Genomic DNA, 22111 nt, shown 5'->3' with positions numbered 1-22111 from the left:
GAAGATGACAAGTCGCAGGTCCTGGGTGGGATAGAGCTCTCTAAAGGGGAAGGCTGAGATGCTGAGGTCTCCTGCTGTCTTTGTCCAGTGTACACACCTCAGGCAGGCGAGGTCTGGGACATGTGGTGGTGCCTTGGTGAGATATGTGGAGTGGGGAGAGATGCATGCTTGCTCCCCATGCCACAGCCTGCCCGCTACTCCAGGCACATGAACAGTGGCTGCGTGCCTGCATTCTCCTAACTGAGCCCGCCCACCCCGCAAAGTGCCATGAGACTAAGCCGCTCCAACCCTTACTTTGTTTTCTAGACAAACCTGAAGAGATAGTCCCAGCCTCCAAGCCCTCCAGGACTGCAGAGAACGTAGCCATAGAACCGAGGGTGGCGACCATCAAGCAGCGGCCCACCAGCCGGTGCTTCCCAGCAGCCTCCGATATGAATGTGAGTCGGTGGGACTGGGTCGGGTTTGGGCTGGCCTGGCTGGTGGGCAGGCAGAGGGCTCAGCATGCAAGGGCAGGCCAACTCAGCAGCTGGCCTTCGAAGCCCTCTCTGCATAGGTTCAGAACCCATTTCCATGGGCGAGCACTCTGATCCAGCACAGATCTGCAGTGAGTCGTTGGCCAGGCTGAAGTGCAAATCTCACCACTCCTGCATGCCATCTTTTCCTGGGTTTATCCAGAGTCCCAAACATTGAGGGTGTCCCTCCATGTGCCCTACCAAGAGACCATGGGCATGGGGGCTGTAGGAGTGCTCCTCAGACAGTGCCCCTTGCTGCCTAGAGCCTCACACACTAGTCCTCTACACAAACTCCTGGCATATGCTCTGAGGTGGGTTGACAGCATCCTTAGACCCGAAACTGCTTGGTGTACCGGGTTTCATTGTACATGGGAGGCACTAGATGCCAGCTCACAGCAGGTGCTGTTGCTATGCCCGCCTACCCCCGAGGAAAAGGCACTCCCAGAAGAGAGGTGACAAGTTGCTCAGGAGCCAGGGGTGAGTCCTGGACAAAGGTGAGGCCTTCAAACCCTGTGATGCCTCCCTCTGCTTTCTGGTCCCCATCACAGTCGAGTGCCAGGCCTGAGCACTAACTGTCCCACCACATAGCTGAGAATTTTCGTTGACTCACTTTCAAATTGACTTGGTTTAACCCAGTCCTTTTAGACAATAACACCCACAGTTACCATGAATTTGCTAGGAGTTGACCTGCAATAAAACAGGCTGCAGAGGTTCGAATGTGCGCCTCAGCCCTCTTCCCCGTCAGAGTCCCATAGGTGGCGCCCTAGCCTTCAGCATACCCGCTCTCCACCCTGATACTCTGCCAACCTGACAGCCCCCTGGGGCACTTCTCTGACTTCCCAGGGCCAGTATCCTACCTCCCCAACCTCAGGCTCTAGGGTAGAGTCTCTGAAGCCCAGGTGAGCCTGTGAGAGTGCACCCACAAACATGTTCCAAGTGAGCCTTAGCGTCTGAACTTCTCCAAGTCCCTCCTGAGGCTGTGGAGCATAACTGGCCAACCATCTCAGGCTGGCAGGCAAAACAGCATGCAGAGGTGTACCAGCTGTGGCGGGGCAGAGAGGAGCTCTCTGAGAATCCACCTTCAGGCCCCGGGGACAGGGCCCGTTGCAGTCTCTGTGACACACTCCAGGGTCACTTGGCAGTTCTCCCCAGGTGACAGGTCAGGCATCCTACTCATTTGCACAGGTCCTGGCACCCGGCCACACCCATAGTAGCTGGAAGAGGGGAACAGAATCCAAGCTGAGGGCTTGACCAAAGTCACAAGGACCTGAGGACCCAGGGCATGGCCTGGATCAGACCCCACTGCCTACCACACTGTGCTTTTTTTCCCATGGGCCAGTCATTCTGGCCCCTATTCTCCCAGAGTTCTTCTGACCTGGTGAATGTTGTGCCAGCAGAGTATGGTGCCTAGAGCTGGACATGCTGGCATCACATCTACAGGAGCTAAATGAAGTGTGGGGAGGGCATGGCCTGAGGAAGCCATGGTGATGGATGCCTACTGCTCCCAGAGCTGTCTGTCACCATGGGTGGGGCTCCCAGGGATGCACCTCACCTGGCTCTCTGGTTTGCAGTCCGTGTACGAGCGCCAAGGGATTGCTGTAATGACGCCCACGGTCCCTGGGAGCCCGAAAGGTCCATTTCTGGGCCTCCCTCGAGGTACGATGCGAAGGCAGAAATCGATAGGTAAGAAGCGTGACCCCCACCCGAAGACGTTGCCCCTAAGCTTTCAAATGCAGCCCTCAGCTCCTCAGGAGGCCTGGGCTTCTGAGTCCTGGCCCCATGGTTGCCTTGGCGCCTAGACCCTAACCACTTCCCACTGGGCCTGCCTACCGGGTGCCCAGCCTCTCTCCTACCAGGCAGGCAGCCCCTTGATCATGGTGGGGTACGAGAACCACCCTTCCTTTAGGGTGGTTTCTCTAATCCAGTGACAGTAGCAGTTGGGGGAGCAGGATGGAGGGCGGGCCAGGCGGGCAGACCCCTTCAGTCAATGTTTCGTAGACTGAGCTCAAGGGACATACTTCTCCGGGTGGCTGGGTCAGGTCTGAACCGCTCGCTGTGTGTAAGAAAGCAGCTTGTCTTCCTTGCTAACATCCCATTTCCCTCCCTGGCTCAGACAGGGCAAGGTAAACCTGACTCCTCGAGGCAGGAAAAAGCCCCAGTGTGGTCCTTACCACGTGAACTTTCTGGAAGCCAAGGCTACTGCTGGACACAGTGGAGCCTGACCACATAAAGAGAGGGGGTATGCAGCCTCCAGCCTCGCCAAGGCACCGCCAGAAACATAAGCTCTGTGTGTTTCAGAAACTCCTCCTGACGATGTTGCCAGAGGCATGGCATGTCTGTTTTTAGTCGGAGGAGGAGGAGGAGGAGGAGGAGGAGGCAGGAGGCGGCATCTAGGTGGTAATGACCGTGGTGGCATCTGCAGTTCGGGTGGCTCACCCATCCCTGGCATACTTAGGGCCGGGCATAGCTGCATACACACCTTATTGTATTTCTGGATCTTTCTGGTTAATAACAGTTGATTTCCTCCTGTCAGACAGCAGAATCTTTCTATCAGGTCAGTGAACCCCCCAGTTTGGAATCTGTAACTTGAATGTATCCTGGTTTACTTTTATAAGGGGTATTCTTAAATTATTACTCCTTGGGAATGTTGCCATTAGGTGACATCTCACAGTGAATGGTCCACAGAGATCTCCTTCAGCAACAGACCTCTGAGACGCCAAATTAGCCTCCCACAGGAGTATGTTCAATTTGGAATACCCTTATCAAATGGAAGTTCTCATGGAATAAGTGACTGTAGTTTGTCCTGAGAATTTTTTTTTTTTAATTTTCAAGTAATTCATTTTGTTGCCTCTGAAAACCTGCATGCCCCTGTGTGAGAATCCATCCTTGGTGTCTGCCGCTGCGTGTGCTGCTTCTGTCTCTGTGTTTTAGGCTGCACTGGAGCCTGCTGTCACACCAGCTAAGACACCCAGAGAAAGCTCAGGTTGGCTTGAGCCACAGCTCCATTCATGGTCACACTCGCATACTTTTGCCAGTCAGGTCTCAGAACATGGTTCTGCTTTTGTGCCAAGTCAGCCAGGCCTGATTACCCGTGACAGCCAACCACAACTCCCCAGAGGGTCCTACAGGCCCACTTCAGAGCTTCTGTGGAGTTGGGCAGCTGGCATGGAGCCACTGATTAGCATCCTGCAGCTGCTGTGGACCAAGACTAGGTGGGAAGTCAAGGCTCCCTCCCCTCATAGGCATAGCCCATGCCAGAATGGCCTTTCTTTCGAGCCAGCCACCTGCTGAGGGCGGAGGAGTTCAACATACACAGAGCCCTCCGTGTGGCCCAGAGGAAGCAGGTGACAAAACTGGCCAATGCCCCCTTGGAGAAGACCACACAAGAACAGTAGCCCCCCTCTTAGCAAGCATGGGCCACCACTGGGCAGATAGCTGTTCCAGGAGGGTGGCAGGTCTGCCCAACACCTGGGCAGGCGGGACAGCAGCCTTGACCTTTATGCCGCTCGCATGGCCTCTCAGAGAGTCAGGGGAGAGCCTCTGTCCCTTACGAGCCGTCACCAGGCCTGAAGGAGGCACACAGATGCCTCCTGCACCAGCTCCTGCATATGCACACATGCAGCCACATCTCTGGGTTCAGGTGGCCAGGGCTTGGCCTGAGGGCTGCACACAGCCTTGTTTTGGACCCTTACCACCCTTACCTCACCCCAGGAACCACAATGTGCCCCAGAGAAGCAAATCCCTACACATGTTCACCCCACAGAACACCTTTCTTTCTGTTTCTGGCTCCCAGAGGGCTTGTAACTAACCCCAGCGTCCTGGCTGTGCTGTGCTTTCTAACAATTGTCTCCTGTCAAAGTTTGTGAGTGTGTGGAGTCGCAGTATGTTACACAGTCCTGAGGCCTCCAGTGGGCTTTGAGGTCGCTGGGCTTAAAACCATGTTCTCTGCTTGCAGGGATAACAGAGGAAGAGCGGCAGTTTCTGGCTCCCCCGATGCTGAAGTTCACCCGAAGCTTGTCCATGCCGGACACTTCCGAGGACATACCCCCTCCGCCGCAGTCTGTGCCCCCATCTCCCCCTCCACCTTCCCCCACCACGTACAACTGCCCTAAGTCCCCGACTCCAAGAGTCTATGGGACAATTAAGCCTGCGTTCAATCAGAACCCCGTCGCCAAGGTGCCCCCAGCCACCAGGTCTGACACTGTGGCCACCATGATGCGGGAAAAGGGGATGTTCTACAGGAGGGAGCTGGACCGGTTCTCCCTGGACTCTGAAGATGTCTACAGCCGCAGCCCCGCCCCACAGGCCGCCTTCCGCACCAAGCGGGGGCAGATGCCTGAGAACCCATACTCAGAGGTGGGAAAGATAGCCAGCAAGGCCGTCTATGTCCCTGCCAAGCCAGCCAGGCGGAAGGGCATGCTGGTGAAGCAGTCCAACGTGGAGGACAGCCCTGAGAAGACATGCTCCATCCCCATCCCAACCATCATCGTCAAGGAACCCTCCACCAGCAGCAGCGGCAAGAGCAGCCAGGGCAGCAGCATGGAGATCGACCCCCAGGCCACCGAGCCGGGCCAGCTTCGGCCCGACGACAGCCTCACAGTCAGCAGCCCCTTTGCTGCAGCCATCGCTGGGGCTGTGCGTGACCGGGAGAAGCGTCTGGAAGCCAGGAGGAATTCCCCGGCCTTCCTCTCCACAGACCTGGGAGATGAGGATGTGGGTCTGGGGCCACCGGCTCCCCGGATACGGCCCTCCAAGTTCCCTGAGGAGGGCGGGTTTGGTGACGAGGACGGAACGGAACAACCGCTATCGCCTACCCCTGGGACAGCACCCAGGGAGCTGGAGAACCACTTCCTAGGTGGTGGCGAGGCTGGTACTCAGGGAGAGACCGGGGGACCCCTGAGTTCCACATCCAAAGCCAAGGGGCCTGAGAGTGGCCCAGCAGCTCCTCTCAAGAGTGGCAGCCCAGCCAGCCCTGAGAATTACGTGCACCCCCTCACGGGGCGGCTGCTCGACCCCAGCTCCCCGCTGGCCCTGGCGCTGTCCGCCAGGGATCGAGCCATGCAGGAGTCCCAGCAGGGGCACAAGGGGGAGGCCCCCAAGGCTGACCTCAACAAGCCTCTCTACATCGATACCAAAATGCGGCCCAGCGTGGAGTCCAGCTTTCCTCCCGTCACCAGGCAGAACACCCGGGGTCCCCTGCGACGGCAAGAGACGGAGAACAAGTACGAGACGGACCTGAGCAAGGACCGCAGGGGTGATGACAAGAAGAACATGCTGATCAACATCGTGGACACAGCCCAGCAGAAGTCAGCCGGCCTGCTGATGGTGCACACGGTGGACGTCCCCACGGCAGGGCCACCCCTGGAGGAAGAGGAGGACAGAGAGGATGTGGATATAAAGCCAGACCACTCACCCTCCACAGTGCCAGAAGGCGTTCCCAAAACCGAAGGTGCTTTACAGATCTCCGCTGCCCCGGAGCCCGCCGCTGCGCCCGGCAGGACCATTGTGGCAGCGGGCTCCGTGGAAGAGGCGGTGATTCTGCCATTCCGCATCCCCCCTCCCCCTCTGGCGTCCGTGGACTTGGATGAGGACTTTCTTTTCACAGAACCATTGCCTCCCCCCCTGGAATTCGCAAATAGTTTTGATATCCCCGACGACCGTGCAGCTTCGGTCCCCGCTCTTGCTGACTTGGTCAAACAGAAGAAAAATGACGCCCCTCAGCCCCCTTCGTTGAACTCCAGCCAGCCAGCCAACTCTGCAGACAGTAAGAAGCCGACTGGCATTTCAAACTGTCTGCCCTCCTCATTCCTGCCGCCCCCCGAAAGCTTTGACGCCGTCACCGACTCCGGGATCGAGGAGGTGGACAGCCGGAGTAGCAGCGACCACCATCTCGAGACAACCAGCACCATCTCCACAGTGTCCAGCATCTCCACACTGTCCTCAGAGGGCGGGGAGAGCATGGATACCTGTACAGTCTATGCAGACGGGCAAGCCTTTGTGGTTGACAAGCCCCCAGTACCTCCAAAGCCAAAAATGAAGCCCATTGTTCACAAAAGCAACGCACTTTACCAAGACACGCTCCCGGAAGAGGACACAGATGGCTTTGTGATCCCCCCACCTGCACCCCCACCCCCACCGGGCAGTGCCCAGGCCAGCGTGGCAAAGGTCATCCAGCCAAGGACCTCCAAGTTGTGGGGTGATGTCCCAGAGGTCAAAAGCCCAATTCTCTCAGGCCCAAAGGCAAATGTCATTAGCGAGCTAAACTCCATTCTGCAGCAGATGAACAGGGGGAAATTGGTCAAGCCCGGGGAAGGGCTGGAACTGCCGGTGGGAGCCAAGTCAGCCAGCCTCGCTCCAAGGTAAGTTCACAGTCGGCTTGGGGATGTACGGTCCCGCACTGGCCAAGCAAAACCACTGGGGAGCCACCAATGCAGTCGAGAAGAGAGGGCCTGCATGGCCTCTGCCACACCTGTTAGGCTGTAACCGTGTTACCACCATCCTATCACCGGACTACAGCAGAGCCAAGGCCATGGCTGCTGTGCAGCCTGTGACACACCCTCCTAAAGACACATAAAGAAACCAGATTGCACTGGGCCAGGCCCATGGTCACTTCCCGAAGGAAGCTCAGATCTCTGTTCAGTTCCTTCCAGCCTTTTGCCAGGACCACCTCGAAGTCAGGCAGAGCTTCATTCAAACCCAAACTGGTGAACAGAGGTGGCCGGAGGGTGGGTGGTGTAGTCAGGTGCCTGAACATGCGTGGGTCATTCCCTCTCCCTCAATCACTAGTGAGTTTGAAGATTGGGAAGGAGCTGGGTCATTTACTCAGGATGAACACCTTGCCCCATGGCTGCATCATCCAACCCAGGGTGACATCACAAAGGAATCACTGCCAGTTGGGCCCAATGGGCCATGTTCAGCATCGTGTAGGGTTTAACAAGCTACCTTCACTGGGATGGGAGTAGAATACTCATTCTTTCTAAGCCCAACCAGAAGGTTCTAGAACAGCCCCTTGACTGTGTGTGGCTTTGGGATGGTACTCGGCAGCCTTGCAGGCCCTGCCCTCCCTCGTGGCTTTCTTGTTTTTGTTTCTGTGCGTGATGTACGTGCATGATGTCTTTCCACGTCCGTGTGCTTCTCAGCTTCTCTGACTGACAGCTGAGCTCAGGTTTCATCGTTTTTGGCTAATGAAGTCTTTCTTTAATTCTCCCGCTGGGCAGGCATCTGATTCAAACAACCAAGCCCATTAATCAGGGACATCACACTGCATTTGAGTCTTGAGGTTTGGGCTGTGAGCCACAATTCTCCATCTTACCTTTCAGTGTGGTTGTAAATGAATGACTTGGACGGCTGCTTCACTCCTCTGAGAAATACTGATTAGTCGATATTGTAAAGAAGTGTGCGGATGCTGCCGCCCGTTAACAGGACACCCGATACAGGTGGTGTGCAGAGGCATGCTTCCATGGCTCCCTGCTAGCTAGGGGACATCTGCAGAAACCCCTCACCTCTGGTGGATGTAACTACATACACAGCTGCAAGTTTTCCTCATCTACTGAGGTCTCTAGGCAACCTTAAAATGTGCGCGGTTCACCCTCCCCCTACATAGTAACGCAGTCCTTTAATGGTATACCCTCTTGTGAAACATTTTCAAGCCCTCAGCCTGGTGTTTATGACAACTAGGCAGCAGGGTCCTGGGTATTAAGCCCATTCTTCAGAGAGGCTAAGCAGATAGCCATCCATGTGCATGGTGACCGGGAGCAGAGGCCAGGACTCGGGACAGACTTGCAGTCTCTCCTGTCTCCCTGTTAATGGCCATCTTCAGCAGAAGATAAACTGAGAGGGAATGAGTCCAGGACTGCAGAGCTCAGAGGACAGGGGGTAGCCTTCCACGTCAGGATCCCTGAGCATGTCTACTGGCCTCATTCACGGAGGGCCTTCTAAATGGTGGTAGATGACCCCCTGTCCTTTCTTTTTCTGCTTAGACAACCTCCAGTGGTTCCTAGTAGAGGGAGACTTGCCCTCCACTGGGAACTGGGGCTCCTGGTTGCCAGGGGTGGAAGTGGGCTCAGAGAGACCAGCACCAGCACAATCCCAGTGGGCAGAACTGCCACCACCCAGACAGTTTGTTCATGACCGAAGTCACTTGCAGCAAAGACTTTAACCAACACCTACCCAGCACCTTCAGACACCAGGCATTCTGTCACATGGGTCCCAGCAGCCGGGCCATCAACCAGCAGAGAGGCAGAAACTGGCAATCAGAGCCACAAAGCACAGAGTCGGGGGGGGACTCTGTGGGAAGGTTCTGCTCCTAAGCTGAGACTGGGGATTGGCTCCAAAGACAGGGCCCACCACTGAAAACCACCTATAAAGACTAGACTAAGCTCCCGAAAAGGCAGGAGCAGACATTGGACCTGGAACTCCGCTGCTGCTGAGGGTAGAGATGGCAGTTGCTGACCTCAAGCGGTAGAGGAAACACACTCCTTTTCAAATCTAAGGACTGTGCCAGGTTGGGTGCAGGCACAGGACCCTGGGGTGCCAGCTGCAATAGCAAGACACAGAAGACCACAGGCATTTTGCAGAACCATTAATGCATCCCATATGGCAATTAGAGGTGTCCAAGCTCAGCCTCTTGTCTTGGGTGCGTTGGCCACCTGCTCACATTGCTCAAACGCCTCCCTGTTGCCTTCACTGTCGGGCCCAGGGTAACAACTGGTGATTCACTCCGCACAGGCATCTTGCCACCACTTGTAAATGCTTCTAAAAGATGAGAGTTCTGAGCTGGGTGGTGGTGGCACACTTGGGAGGCAGAGGCAGGCGGATCTTTGTGAGTTTGAAGTCAGCCTGGTCTACAGAGTGAGTTCCAGGACAGCCAGGGCTACACAAAGAAAACTTGTCTCAAAAATGAAAAAAAAAATTTGAGAGTTCTGAATGATCCTGAGCAAAATGAGGTTCAAAATCCATGGAGGGAATCATTACCGAGGAAAAGGAAAAAAATGGGTGTTTCGAGGGAAACTGAAAAGTGGCCATGCTTTCTGAGGTGACACACGCTGAGGCAGAGAGACCCTGTTTCCTCTGTGGCGGCTTTGCTCACTAAAGAAGGGCCAGCTCTCAGAGTGTTCCTCAGTGGTTCCACCATGCAGACAAGAGCTTTGCTGAATTTGTTTAGCCTTTGAAATGATGCTCCTTTCGCAGCTGGAGCCTCTTGTCAGCTCTGAGGAACTCGTCCTTTGCCGGCACCAGGACAGGGTTCAGGGAGGAGCGAGCCTTGGATGGCCTGGCACTTGCTTCCTTGGGTGTAAGGGGTCTAACTTTGGTATAGTCAGGGTTTTTAGACTGACCCCCAAATCAGGACAGTGTGGATTTAGACACATTTTAATTACAAATACATTGAAAGAGAATTCCAGTCGGGGAGGTTTTCTTTATCAGAGACACCTCCTGGACGTGACCTGAAAAAACCATGGAGCAAAGCCGTGAGCAGTTCCGGCCACAGGCCTGATGCTGAAGCAAACTCATTGTTAGATTCAGACCAAAATGAAGGCAGGAAGCTGATGGGCGGGGACTGCATCTGAAATGGCTGTCTCTCCCCAGTGCCCACAGGCTTCCCTCCACTGGCTGGGCCCCCAGTATGGAGCCCACTGCTCGGCAGCTCTCCCCCACCCCCTGCCCCAAGAGCCCAGAATGCAGAGGATATGGCTGTGTTGGTGTGTTTGCCTCAGCCCCTGTGGGACAGATGCAAAGGCTTCATGGGTGACCCTGGAATGTCCTTCAACTGGACAGGGCTTTTGACTTTCAGAGGCTTCCTGTCATCTGCTGATGCATCTGGCCCACAGTGGAGGTTGCAGGCCTGAGTGACATTCTGGCTGCTTTGTGGATCTACGCAGAACTCTTAGTTGTCCTGGTTAAAGCTGTGTAGGACCAGTGCCCAGCCATGGTAGAGAGTTCACTAAGCCGATACCACTGTCTGTAGCCCAGTGCCCAGCTCAAGAAAGAGACAAGAGGACATCACCACAGAGGACACTGTGGCCCTCCACAACTGCCACACGTGGTCATCATCATTCACCCAGCCAGCGTCTGTGGATGGCCCCCGGTACCCGGCACCATGTGGTGCTCAGATTTTGTCACTTGAGAGAAGCATGTGCCATTGACAAAGCATGGCCACTGTTCCCTGGGGGAGTGCCAGTTCTTGAGGTGAGAAATGGCGAATACTAAACAAGACAGGATGGCATGTGACAAGTGGCACAGAGGGAAAGGACTTCGTCAGGTTAGAGTGGCCCCGTGCAGAAGGAGCTGGCACTCTGAGGAAGTGAATTTTGGTGACCTGATATACACAAAGGAGCCCGCTATACAGAAACTGGAAGCACAGCATCCTAAACACAGCGAGTGGAGAGTGTGAAGCTGAGTCGGAAGGGACTCTCCATGCAGGCGAGTCAGAGCCAGGCCACGAGGAAAGGAGGGAATAGGCTGTGGGGACATGGAATCGGATCAAGGGGTAGAAACTATGCACAGACTTACCGTGGCTTACCGGGATCGGACTCCAGTTTCCTTGACATTCCTAAGGCTGTATGTGAAGTGAAGAGGATGCTTTGGAGGTCCATGCTGAGGAGGAGAAGTGCCTTGGAGATGCTGAAGAACTAGACTCGGCTGCCTGCCTATAAGCACTGACCCAGGTCAAGCTGGCTGTGACCTGGGAAACAGGAGCGTCCTCTCTTGGCTCTGCTGAGCTAACCAACAGACCCCAGGCATCACTTAGAAATGAATGCTCTTCCAGCATTCATGGACAAACTCAGCTTGTGTTCATTCTCCCTAGAGCATGGCGTAGCGAGTGCTTGAGGGAATCCCCGTGGCTCCTTCTGAGGATGTGGGGCACAGTTCACTGCCAGCCCGTTGGCCTTGCTGAGGCACATAGGGGCTTGGGAGGAAAACAGTGGCACTAAGGAAGTCCAGGTCACCAAGACCCCTGGGCAGGCAGTGTTCCAGGTGCTTATGGGGCTTCGCTCAACCCCTGCTGTCCTCCCAGGTCCCCAGACTGCAGCATCTACTACCCCTGGCCAATGTCCCTGGCTCTCAGCTGGCTCGCCCGGATGATCCAACCTTTCAATCAATATGGATCATTAAACCACTGTGCCCAGCTGGTCCCAGAGCACAGGCTTCTGTTCCATGGCTCTTTGCACTGTCAGGGCAGCTTCAGTCACCAACCAAAACTGGAAGGTGATGGTGCTGCCAAGGGGCGGCGCTCAGTAGTGAGGTGAGCTCTGCTGGGGACTGCCTAGCACTTTCTGCCACAGCCCACGGGTTGAGGTGACTACTCGGACAGAATCCTTCCTTTGACCATTAAGCAGCAGGTCTCCTTTTTAGAAAGCTTGTATTTCTCTATTTGTATTGTAATGGATGTTTTGCCTGCTTGTGTCTGTGCACCATGTACATGCAGTGGAGTCCAGAAGAGGGCATTGGACCATCTGGAACTGGAATTACAAATGGTTGAATCATGGGAGGACGGGAAGGCTGGTAATTGAATCGGGGTCCTCTACAAGAGCAGCCAGGGCTCTAAACCGCTGAGCCGTCTCTCCAACCCCCTCAGATGTTCTCTCTTGATCTCATCCCTCGTTTGACAAGAGCCTGTCACAGGTGGATAGTTCCTCCTGGAAGCAGGCACCCTCCTGACCTAGTGACTAGTGAGCAAAGTGGGAACCCTGACAGCGATGCTGAGCCTGAGGCAGCCTCCTCAGCAGGAAAGCAAGCAGTGTCCCACAGCCATTCCTTCTGCAGGGCCACACCCTGAGACCTGGAGAGAACAGAGCCCTCCCAGTCCTCTGAGCCCATGGGGACTGCAGGGACCCAGGATCAGACGTGCTGAGGGGTCCCGGCTTCTGAGACTTGACCAAATACTAGAACAGTCTCAGGGAGACGCTCCTACAGTGCAAGCCCCGTAACCCATTTGCAGAGCAGCTTCGTAAGAAAGCTGTCGGGTGCCTGACATGGTTCTATACACCTGTAATACCAGTACTAGGGAGGCTGTGGCAGGGGGGTTGCTACAAGTTCTAAACCAACCTGGGTTGACAGTGCAACTCTGTCTCAAGTCACCAAAAAAAGGGGGAGAGAGGATGGAGGAAAGGAAGGAGAGGAGACACGTGGTTTAGAAGTAAGTGCCTCATACAGAGGCGAGCCTGAGGCTGAGGGTCCATGCCCAGAGGTTTCTGAACCCTGACACCAGTGCTGGCCCACGAGGGGCCTCTGGCCCAGGCTTCTGCTCAGATCCAAACTGAATCGGTAACCCCAGTGTCCAATCTGTTACCCGCTTGCCTCCCCAGCTCATCAGTCCCCCGCCAGGGAAGACAGGTGAAGTGTGTCTGCCAGCAGCTGGATTTGCTCTTGGGCTGGTTTTGTTTTGTGTTTTTTTAATTCTCACATTTTTAAATGAATTTGATTTAAAAAGCAGGCGAGAGATGATCCTCCCAGAGGCGGGTGTTTGTGAGTGTGTATCTGTTCTAAATCAGGGTAACAGACTTCTGTGTATGCCGCCCAGCAGCCCAGCCGTTGCCTAGCAACATAATGATCTGCGCACGCGGGAGGATCCAGTGAGTCATGACAGTGATTCACCAGGAAGGAGGCAGGCTACCCAGAAGGCTCAGAGCAGGCCGGCAGGCTAGCCATCACTGCTAATCCAACTCGACTCCGCAACTGCTGTGCTGGGTGGGGCACCTGCAGGCCCCAAAGCAGGTAGTCAGGACTATTTCCCTGCCGTTAGCTGCTGGGCTGGCTGCCATATTGTGGCATAAACTTGATGCAAAGCCCTAGCCTGGGCAGGGTGGCCTGGTCCACTGGGAACATTGACTCGTTCTTTCCAAGTCCAAAGTCGAGTTAGGGAAATAGCTGTGAGCCGCTTGTCAGAGGGTCTCTTCTCTTTGAGTGTCTCGTGGCACCTCATGCCAGAGAAGGCATGGGTTCCCTTGCTCACGTGAGTGCTAGGTCTGAGCCACTGGGCTGCCTGCCAGGAGGCGTCTGAGGCGGGGCATTCAGCCAGGGCCCGGCCCACCTTGTTTTCACCCGTGAGGAGGCTGCTGCCTCTCCTTGCTTTCCAGTCAGTTCTGCAGTGTCGTCTCAACCACGCCCTGTGTCGTTTCCCTTTGCTCCCATGGTGCTGTGTGCAGAAGAGGGTCATGCTGAGCAGAAGTAAGTGCAGCCTGCTGCGTGTTCCCTGTGTGCCGCTGTCCCTGCTCCTACCCGTTTCCCAGCAGCAGCTGCTGCTGAGTCCGTCCTCACCAGAGCCCATGCAGCCCAGGATATGGGGTTAGAGAATACTGCTGAGCAGTGCCTGGGCATCTGCTGGCCCTTGGGGCACTGACATGCCAACCACATGGCCCCAAACTAAGGGGCAGGCCAGTGATGGGCACAGAACTACACATGGCCATCCCAACTCCTCCCTGCCTCACTGGTTTTTGGGAGCTCTTGTGGGATCCCTCCTGCCTCTCCGCTCCTTCCTAAGGTCCTTGCCTGAGGGAGCCCCACTTCTGTATAGGGAAGTGCTACATGCTGGAAACGAGCTCCACCCCCCCACCCACCCCCACCCCGCCCACATGCATTGCAAAGAGACCTGGGCCACTGCAATGCTTGTTCAGGCTGGAGCCAGAGTGGAACACCCTACAACCTGAAAATCAGAGGGGACATGACAGGCTCCACAGCCCCTTACCACGTCCCTGGCCCACCTAAAGCTGAATCCTCAGGGTTGCCTGAAAGCTACAAGGCCCAGATGGGCTTCAGGGCCTTCACTCCGTGGGCTGCCTCAGGCCTGCTGAGATGACCTGCATACAGGTAGAACCCGTAACCAGGCAACTTTGTTGCGGGGAGAACTCTGGGGCCTGCCCCACATGTACCCACAGTTCCCTGTAGCCACCGCTGCAGGTCTGGGGCTCCAGAGCAGCAGTCCACACATCCACAGCAGAGGCCTGGCCCACAGAACCCACGCTCCTTTCTTCCCCTGTGATGTCCCATATTTGAAGTAGTCACTACTAATCCTAGTAGGGGTATTCCCCAGGACAGAGAGGGGCCTGGGAGACCAGCTAACGGCCTCACTAGACACATGGCAGGCAAAGAAAACCAACAGCACCCAAGGGAAAGGGACAAGCAGAGTGCAGTCCAGGGACCACGGGATGGTGCCTCGAGCTCTCGCCCCTCAACTTGGGCTCTGAAGAGGTCCTAGTCTGTTAGCATCTCAGAGCCCTGCAGGGGGCCTCAGCAAGAGGTCCCCAAAGTTCGGTGTACCAACACTAGAAGGAGTTTAACTCAAGACAGACACCATGACACCACACCCCAGAAGCTCCACCCTGGCAGTTACGAGGTGGGCTCAGGAGCCCTCAGTTCCTACCAGTTTCCACAGGACAGGAAGGCATGTAGGCTAAACTCTGAGCCATGTCAGTCCAGGTTGTGCCTGTGGCAGGATGGACCTTTCCAGAAATGAGAGGGGTGTGCTGTGTCCACATTCACATGAGCGAGCCCAGGTCAAGAGACACACCTGTTTTCACTTCGGTGGTGTCTGTAGTCACAAGGCTGCGGTTTGGAGACAGCGGAGCAAGAAGCAGGTCTTGAGGGAGGCTTCACCTTTCTAGGTGTGTGGCTAGAAAGTCTTCAGGGGCCTGTCCAACATAGGTAGGGGAACACATTTCATAAAACGACCACCTCCAGATAGGTAAGAGAGGACAGGGACTTCCTTGGCACCCAGTAGGACCTCCTCCCAATGGGAGTCATCCACCTACATTGGGCCTGAGGAGGTAGGCTCTGGGAGAGTTGAACCTGCCCCTCCCTGTGCTGAGGACTTGACCTACCCAGATGTGGCAGGAAGGACACCGGTGGCCACCACTGGGAGAAGGGGCTTCTGTCTCCTATGGTAATAGGGACAGTGAGTCTCTGCATGGAGGGAGTGCATCGGTATACCCTGAGGCCTACAAGAAAACAGTAGTCGGTAGCATTCCCTGGCAGGCAGGCCCCCTGCAGAACTTAGCACAGGACACACTAGCACCCTGGATGCTCTGTACCCTGAGCACCCAAGGAGAATTCCTCCCAACCTCACATGCCTGTGTGGCACTTCTGAAGCAACGTAAGGCCTGCACTTGTCCAGAACCCGAGGACTTTAACCCATAAGCAGAGCCCTGGCAGGCTGCTGAGTCCTCTGGAAGGTGTATGTTGCTGGAGAGGGCCCAGGCTCATTCTGGCCTACACAGGGGGTCCCTCCAGGTTCCTCCCAGCCTGGCCCAGGTGAGTGGCTAGCTTGCTGTGCTGCGGTGCCCCCTGCTCTACCTACCCTTTTCTGACTGGCATGGCAGTCTGTATCACTGCCAGCGCAGACCCTCTGCTGTGGTGTGGGTGCCCCCCCCACTCCCATCCCACAATCCTCAGTGACCTGGAAGTGATGTTCTTCTCTGTCGTTGCTGTTTCAGAAGCCCGGAGGTCATGAGCACAGTCTCAGGAACACGGAGCACGACGGTCACCTTCACTGTCCGCCCGGGCACCTCCCAGCCCATCACCCTGCAGAGCCGGCCCCCCGACTATGAGAGCAGGACCTCAGGACCAAGGCGCGCCCCGAGCCCTGTGGTCTCGCCAACAGAGTTGAACAAAGAGATTCTGCCCACCCCTCCGTCTGCTGCAGCAGCCTCTCCTTCCCCCACACTCTCAGATGTCTTTAGCCTTCCAAGCCAGTCCCCTGCAGGGGACCTCTTTGGCTTGAACCCAGCAGGACGCAGCAGGTCACCATCTCCTTCAATACTGCAACAGCCAATCTCAAATAAGCCTTTTACAACTAAGCCTGTCCACCTGTGGACGAAACCAGACGTGGCAGACTGGCTGGAAAGTCTGAACTTGGGTGAACACAAGGAGACCTTCATGGACAATGAGATTGACGGCAGCCACTTGCCGAACCTCCAGAAGGAAGACTTGATAGATCTGGGGGTGACTCGGGTTGGGCATAGGATGAACATAGAAAGGGCTTTGAAACAGCTGCTGGACAGATAAGAGTGGCTGACCTGGGCCTTCACAGACTCCTTCGTTATAAGTAGAGATGGGCTTATGTTGAAATGTGTGGTGGCCAAGCAGAGGCCGAGAGAGCACCACTCTCGGTCCATGGGTTTGTCTCTGGGTACCCAAAGAAGTGCTGTGGGTGTCCTTGGTGTGGCCAAACCAGGGCCTCAAAACCCAGCTCTCCATGCAGATTTCTTGGGCGGCTTCTGTCCAAAGGGACGGTAAGGGGGTTTTCTGTCATGGTCCCAGAGGCTCCCGTTGATGGCATGTGGGACCCTCTCCTCCTGTGGCAGGTACCAGTGTACTCCAGATACCTCCTGAGGCCTCTCTCCTCTGCCTTCTGGCAGCTCTCACCCTCCAGCCCCAGAACACAGCCTTTCTTCAGGCTTGTGGCCTCTGGGTGGGCTCACTGGCTCTTGTCCTCCCCTGTGCTCAGCTCTCAGTGAGCAGCTCCAGGTGGAGCCCTGCCTGAGCCAGACGGTAGAGAAATGCCATCCCATCCGCCTCTTTGTCCGACTCCTGTGACGTGCATCTGAGTTTCTTTGGCCCCAAGGTCCTTGGCAGTGGTGGCCGTGTGGACAGGATCGTGCCCAGCTTGCCTAACTTGCTTTCTTTATTTCTGCAAACCGATTAGCAATTCCAGGGTGGCCAAACCGAAGTCACACGGAGTTAGTCAAAGCACAAAGTCACGATCCTGAGGAGGAGGGAGGGAGGCCTGGCCACAGAGCCAACCAGTGTGTGGCTGTCCAAGCCCACGACCTCCTCTAGGACAAGAGCGGGTGTCTGCCTGGAGCAGCATCTACCCAGGAGGGAGAGGCAGGGGCTCTTGAATTTCCTTTAATTGGATGTCTGCTGAGCTCCACGGAGGTCAGAACAGATGAGCAACTGCTATGACAAGGACAAGGAGACCTGAGGCTCGTGGTAAGCACGGCTGCCCGGGGAAGCTGATGTCCTCCCTGGGAGAGGATGGGGTGCTCCCTGCCTTCCATCCACGCCAGTGGGCGAGCATCCTGCTGAGGCAACCCTTTGGCTCTCAGAGGCCAAGAAAGGTGGAACTCAGGGGCCTTTCTCCCTTCTCTCAGTTAGCGGGGATCCCACCAGCTTGTCTTAACTGTAAGTCTGGGTCTCAGAGAAGCCCGTGGTCAGGACCTGGTGGACAGAAAGTGGGGCACAGGCTGTGGCAGAGTGTAGGTGTGTGTGGAAAGGAAGGCAGGGAGCGTCCTGGACCAAGCCTCATCTCAGGCCCAGCTGCCTGAGCCTGCCCTTCCTGCCCCCAGATCTCTCCATCCCAAAACAATACCTCTAATGTACCAGGGAGGTCACCGACTGCACACAGCCACCATGCAGCCAGCTAGGCTCCCGAATGCCCCTCCCCCACACTCAGAGGAGATGTGAATGTCAGGTTACAGTTTTATTATTTCAGAACTAGCCCAGCCCATCTCTAATTATAAAACATAATTTCTTTTCTTTCTTTTTTTTTTTTTTCCTTCACTTATGCTCACAACCACATGTCTGACGAGGCCTGGAACAGCTCTAGAATGAACACATAAAAATTTAGCAATTTTTAAAAAAAAAATCTCTTTCTTTACTGCAAGTTTAAATATGTGTACAGATAGTTCATAAGCACAATATTTTAAGAAAAAAAAAGTGGCTGGTCTACTGGGCAGCCTCTGTGCCACCTAGTGCTGGAAAGCTAAATGGTTTAACGACACCATTTCGTTGGGACAATTACACAAGCAACCTTTTAAACATCATCTTTCCCTGGACACATTGGAACCTGCAGCATTGGGTCGTTTTTTCCAGACTTGCCACAGCTTCATCACTGAAGGCCAATTATTTCTTCAAAAAGGATTAGAATCCACAACTTGTCAGTTTCTCCAAAAACAATGCCCACACATGCTCATGCATGTACACACACACACACACACACACACACACACACACACACACCCTCAAGCATGCCCACACGACACCCCTTGATATGGAGACCAAGGCTTCAAATCTTAATCTGTTCCCAAAACCCTTTGCAGGTCAACCCCAACTTGTAAACCATCCAATCAGCTGGTACCAGGTGACTGCTGAGCACCTTGCTCTGGGTTCTGTCATTTTCTCACAGCAAGCTGAGTGAATTAGCAATGTTCCAGAAACACTACGAATCCAGACACAGCGGGTAGCCCGCAAAGAATTCAGAGAGTGTGAAAATGTGGCCCCGCGATTAATTTGTCTTCCATTGGGTGGTTCTTCGAAGTCCCCTCAGTGTGCCATGTCACTGGGCTCCTTTCCTTTGCCTCCGGTTGGCATTACCTCTGTGCTCAGTGCCAGGCAGATGCCAGGCAGGAGACCTGATGGCTTGGGGCCCGCTGAACTTAGGCAGCGGGTGACAGGCCGCGACTGCCTTCCTTAGACTTCAAGCCAAATGCCACCAAACAGAAGCAAGCTGACTGCCAGCCTTGGGAGCTGATAGGCCAGCTTTGCTTTGCAGTGTCTGGCCACAGAACCCACCCCCAACCACCCCAACACACACATTTGCCTAGATGATTGGGTCTCTAGCTCTGACAGTTAACGTTGCTAAGAAAGCAATAGTCCCTCATTGAAATCGCCGCCCATTGTTCTCCCCACTTGGAACATGTCAGAACCAGGCCCTACTCCAGGACCCTCTTCAGTGGTGAATCAGATGTTAAACTGCTCATAAGGACCATGTTACCACTATTCCAGGTTTTAAGATCAACTTTTGTTATATACTGTAATTTAAATAACTGCATAAATTTACATGCCTAGTTTCTGTAATATTGTGTATACAAAACCAAAATCTCTCAAGCTGTAAATTGTGTATACCCGCCAGGATCCCTACTCTGGGGTGTCCATGCGCATTTTAGATTTAATTCATACAATTAAAAAGAACTCAATGTGACTGCTGACGTGCTGAAACTTTACATAAGAAATATTTGTGATACTTTAGTTAATAAAATGGTGAGTTTTTTTCCTGAGTTATTGAACAAGCGAACATTACCCAGCTGACCGGGCAATGACTTTGTGTGTGTGTGTGTGTGGGTGGGGGGGCCACAAATAACGATTTTTTTCTCCCATTAGCAATTTTGGGTTTTAAATCCATGTTTCACACTATAGTTTGTGTGTAACAGCACATGTCATATTATCTTTGTTGCTGTTAATTTTGTGCTCTTTTTCTTTTTAGACTTTATTTATTTAGAGAGAGCAAGAGCAAGAGGGAGAGAGAGAGAGAGAGAGAGAGAGAGAGAGAGAGAGAGAGAGAGAGAGAGAGAGAGTTCCTGTACTTTGCACTTTTCCCCCCAAATCCTTCAATCTCTTGTATGGCAACCAAAATTACTGTAAAAAAATAAATATACTCTTGCAATAAGGTTGTGGGTCTGATTCCAAAGGGGGAGGTGGAACTGACTCCCTCGGAGTGGTCAGGCTCGTCATCTGATGTGGGGTGCTTCCCACACCTTAGTCAGCTCTGCCTGGACAAGGTGATAGATAGGGTGGCATCTTTCCTTCAGCCACTTCGCCTCAGGCCCGTTTCCTCCAGCGCCCTCACTGTCGAAATGGAAACCTTGTATATTATTTCAGAATTGTGCAAAATGTCAGAATGGGCTTGTGTGACCACTCCTGTGAGCCCCAGGCCTGGCTGTCCCTTTTGTTTCAGGGTGGGTGCAGGGGCACCCCGGAGATCGAGCCAAGCTCGGCTCCCTCTTTCCCAGCAGGAGAGGTGTCCTCACAGCACTGAGGGTTGTCGGCGGGCCAGAGGCCGTGGGAACTGAAGACCAAGTGACTTCTCTAGCTGACCTAACCAGACGATGCTTTCATGAGCAGCGGTGGACTAAGGCCAGGAGAGCAAGAGAGAAGCTGGGTCTTTGGCCAACAGCTGAATCAGGAGCCCAGGGCCATCTGTGCACTTCTGGAAAGTGTATGTGAAAACCAGTGAACCGCTCTGGACTCCTGAGTTCCCCAGCAGGGTCTCTCCTTGGACATACCCTTCATCCAAGCAGCAGCGGCTACTGTGTCCCCATTTGTGTCCTTCGCTCCCTGCAATCCCTAGTAGATCCTCCCAGGTCACCAGCTAGCTCGCCCAGCTCCACTGTCCAATGACCCCTTGATAAAGTGGGTATTCATCAGGGGGCATCTACTGGCCCACCTCCTCTTTACTTGAACTGTATCTGAGGCATTGGCTCCCCGGGGGTCTAGACCATGTCTGCACCCTGGGTGAGAACCTCCTGGATGGAGGGGGGCACACAGCCACTGGCATGCAGACTGCCTGCTTTGGGCAGAGTCTGGCGGTGTCCAGTACCCCACCCCAGAGTCTACCAGCCCCGTGGCTGGCCCTTCAAGTCCCCACTGTCCTGATGACGCTGTTTCTTCCTGCGCTCTGGGACATGGGTCCGCAGCTCACAGTCTTTGCCGGTTTATGTTTAAAGTCACAACAGCCACTGTTCGAGGCTTCTACTAGAACTCTGTTCACAGCCAATCCAAAACTTTAATATGAGCCTTCAAATAAATACTGAATAGAAAAAAAAAATTGATTTAAAACAAGCAAACAAAGTGTGTGCCTTGGGTGTTTTGAACTAATCTGCATCAAACCATACTGTAATTGTATATTTGATGAGAGGATCAATATATCTTCAATGTATAATGTAGCTGATAAAAATAGTTCTAGTGCCTTGTCTTCTGAACTGAGAAGCCCATATCAATGCACAACCTAAAGAGACAAAGCCCGACTGGAGAACTGCGTGCTGAGAGGAGCGAGCCCCTGTGTGGGGGGCCTTCTCATCAGAAGACTGTGGAACACACACAGTCGTTTACGCTTAAAAAAAAGAGAGAGAGAGAACGTTGAAACAGAATTGTGTTATCAATTAATTTTCCATTAAAAATGCTCTCTGCTCTATCACGTCCAGTATTTTCATTTAAATACAAACATGTTTTAGGGAATTATCGTAGGGGGTGGTGTGGCTTCTCATGGCACCCTGGGTGGGCAGCGCTTGTGTTGTGTTGCCCCCTGGTGGTGCTGGTCAGTAATGCTTGTCGGGGGTCAGCAGTGGCCTTTGGTTTATGTTTTGCTAAAAAAGACACAAAATATTTGCGTTTTAGTGACTGAGACCACACACTATCCTCCATTGAAAAGAAGACATTAGAAGTAGATCATTGTAATTCTGGTCTCACAACTGTCAGCTGTTTCTAGAAGCTCAAAATGTCAGGCTTCACTAAGTAGCCTTCATCCAGGGTGGGGCGCACACTGGGAACAAGCATTCTGTCCCTGGGTCTGGACTAGTCACAATGATAGTGAGCCTAAGGGGACTCCAGCCAGAGAGGGGAATGACACCCCTAGACACGGTGTCTCCTCAGCCTGCTGATGCAGAGGCAGGGTGAATATCAAACTATGTGCACTGGCATGTCATTGAGTGGCTCTCTCTCTCTCTCTTTCTCTCTCTCTCTCTCTCTCTCTCTCTCTCTCTCTCTCTCTCTCTCTCTCTCTCTCTCTCACACACACACACACACACACACACACACACACACACACACACACACCCCTCAAAAGTGCCAGGAGTGCCTCAGACCCAAAATTCTCCCACCAGACCCCA

At 54.1% G+C, this 22111-nt stretch overlaps 2 protein-coding genes across 2 annotated transcripts in view; both read left to right on the top strand.

The window, feature by feature from the left end:
- The window catches only part of LOC131903476 (SH3 and multiple ankyrin repeat domains protein 2-like), a 398315-nt gene extending 396004 nt beyond the window's left edge, over window positions 1–2311 (top strand). The window contains exons 18-19 of the mRNA XM_059254102.1: window positions 307–437; window positions 2084–2311. Coding sequence (XP_059110085.1) covers window positions 307–437; window positions 2084–2311 — 359 coding nt within the window. The remainder of the gene's footprint in view (window positions 1–306; window positions 438–2083) is intronic.
- Window positions 2312–4460: 2149 nt separating this feature from the next.
- Shank2 (SH3 and multiple ankyrin repeat domains 2) lies at window positions 4461–19751 on the top strand. The gene is made up of 2 exons (XM_059264044.1): window positions 4461–6871; window positions 15941–19751. The coding sequence occupies exons 1-2, from the start codon at window positions 4506–4508 to the stop codon at window positions 16509–16511; spliced, it is 2937 nt and encodes a 978-aa protein (XP_059120027.1). The 5' UTR covers window positions 4461–4505; the 3' UTR covers window positions 16512–19751.
- Window positions 19752–22111: the final 2360 nt, after the last annotated feature.

This window comes from Peromyscus eremicus, chromosome 1, assembly GCF_949786415.1.
Source record: "Peromyscus eremicus chromosome 1, PerEre_H2_v1, whole genome shotgun sequence".
Lineage (NCBI taxonomy): Eukaryota > Metazoa > Chordata > Mammalia > Rodentia > Cricetidae > Peromyscus > Peromyscus eremicus.
The sequence above is the reverse complement of the archived record's forward strand: the minus strand, read 5'-3'. Positions and strand labels throughout refer to the sequence as shown.

Excerpts from the sequence above, each read along its gene's own strand:
- Shank2 (XM_059264044.1), top strand. The coding sequence starts at position 4,506 with ATGCTGAAGTTCACCCGAAGCTTGTCCATGCCGGACACTTCCGAGGAC. Across the intron at positions 6,872-15,940 it reads TCAGCCAGCCTCGCTCCAAG|AAGCCCGGAGGTCATGAGCA; the intron begins GTAAGTTCACAG and ends TTGCTGTTTCAG.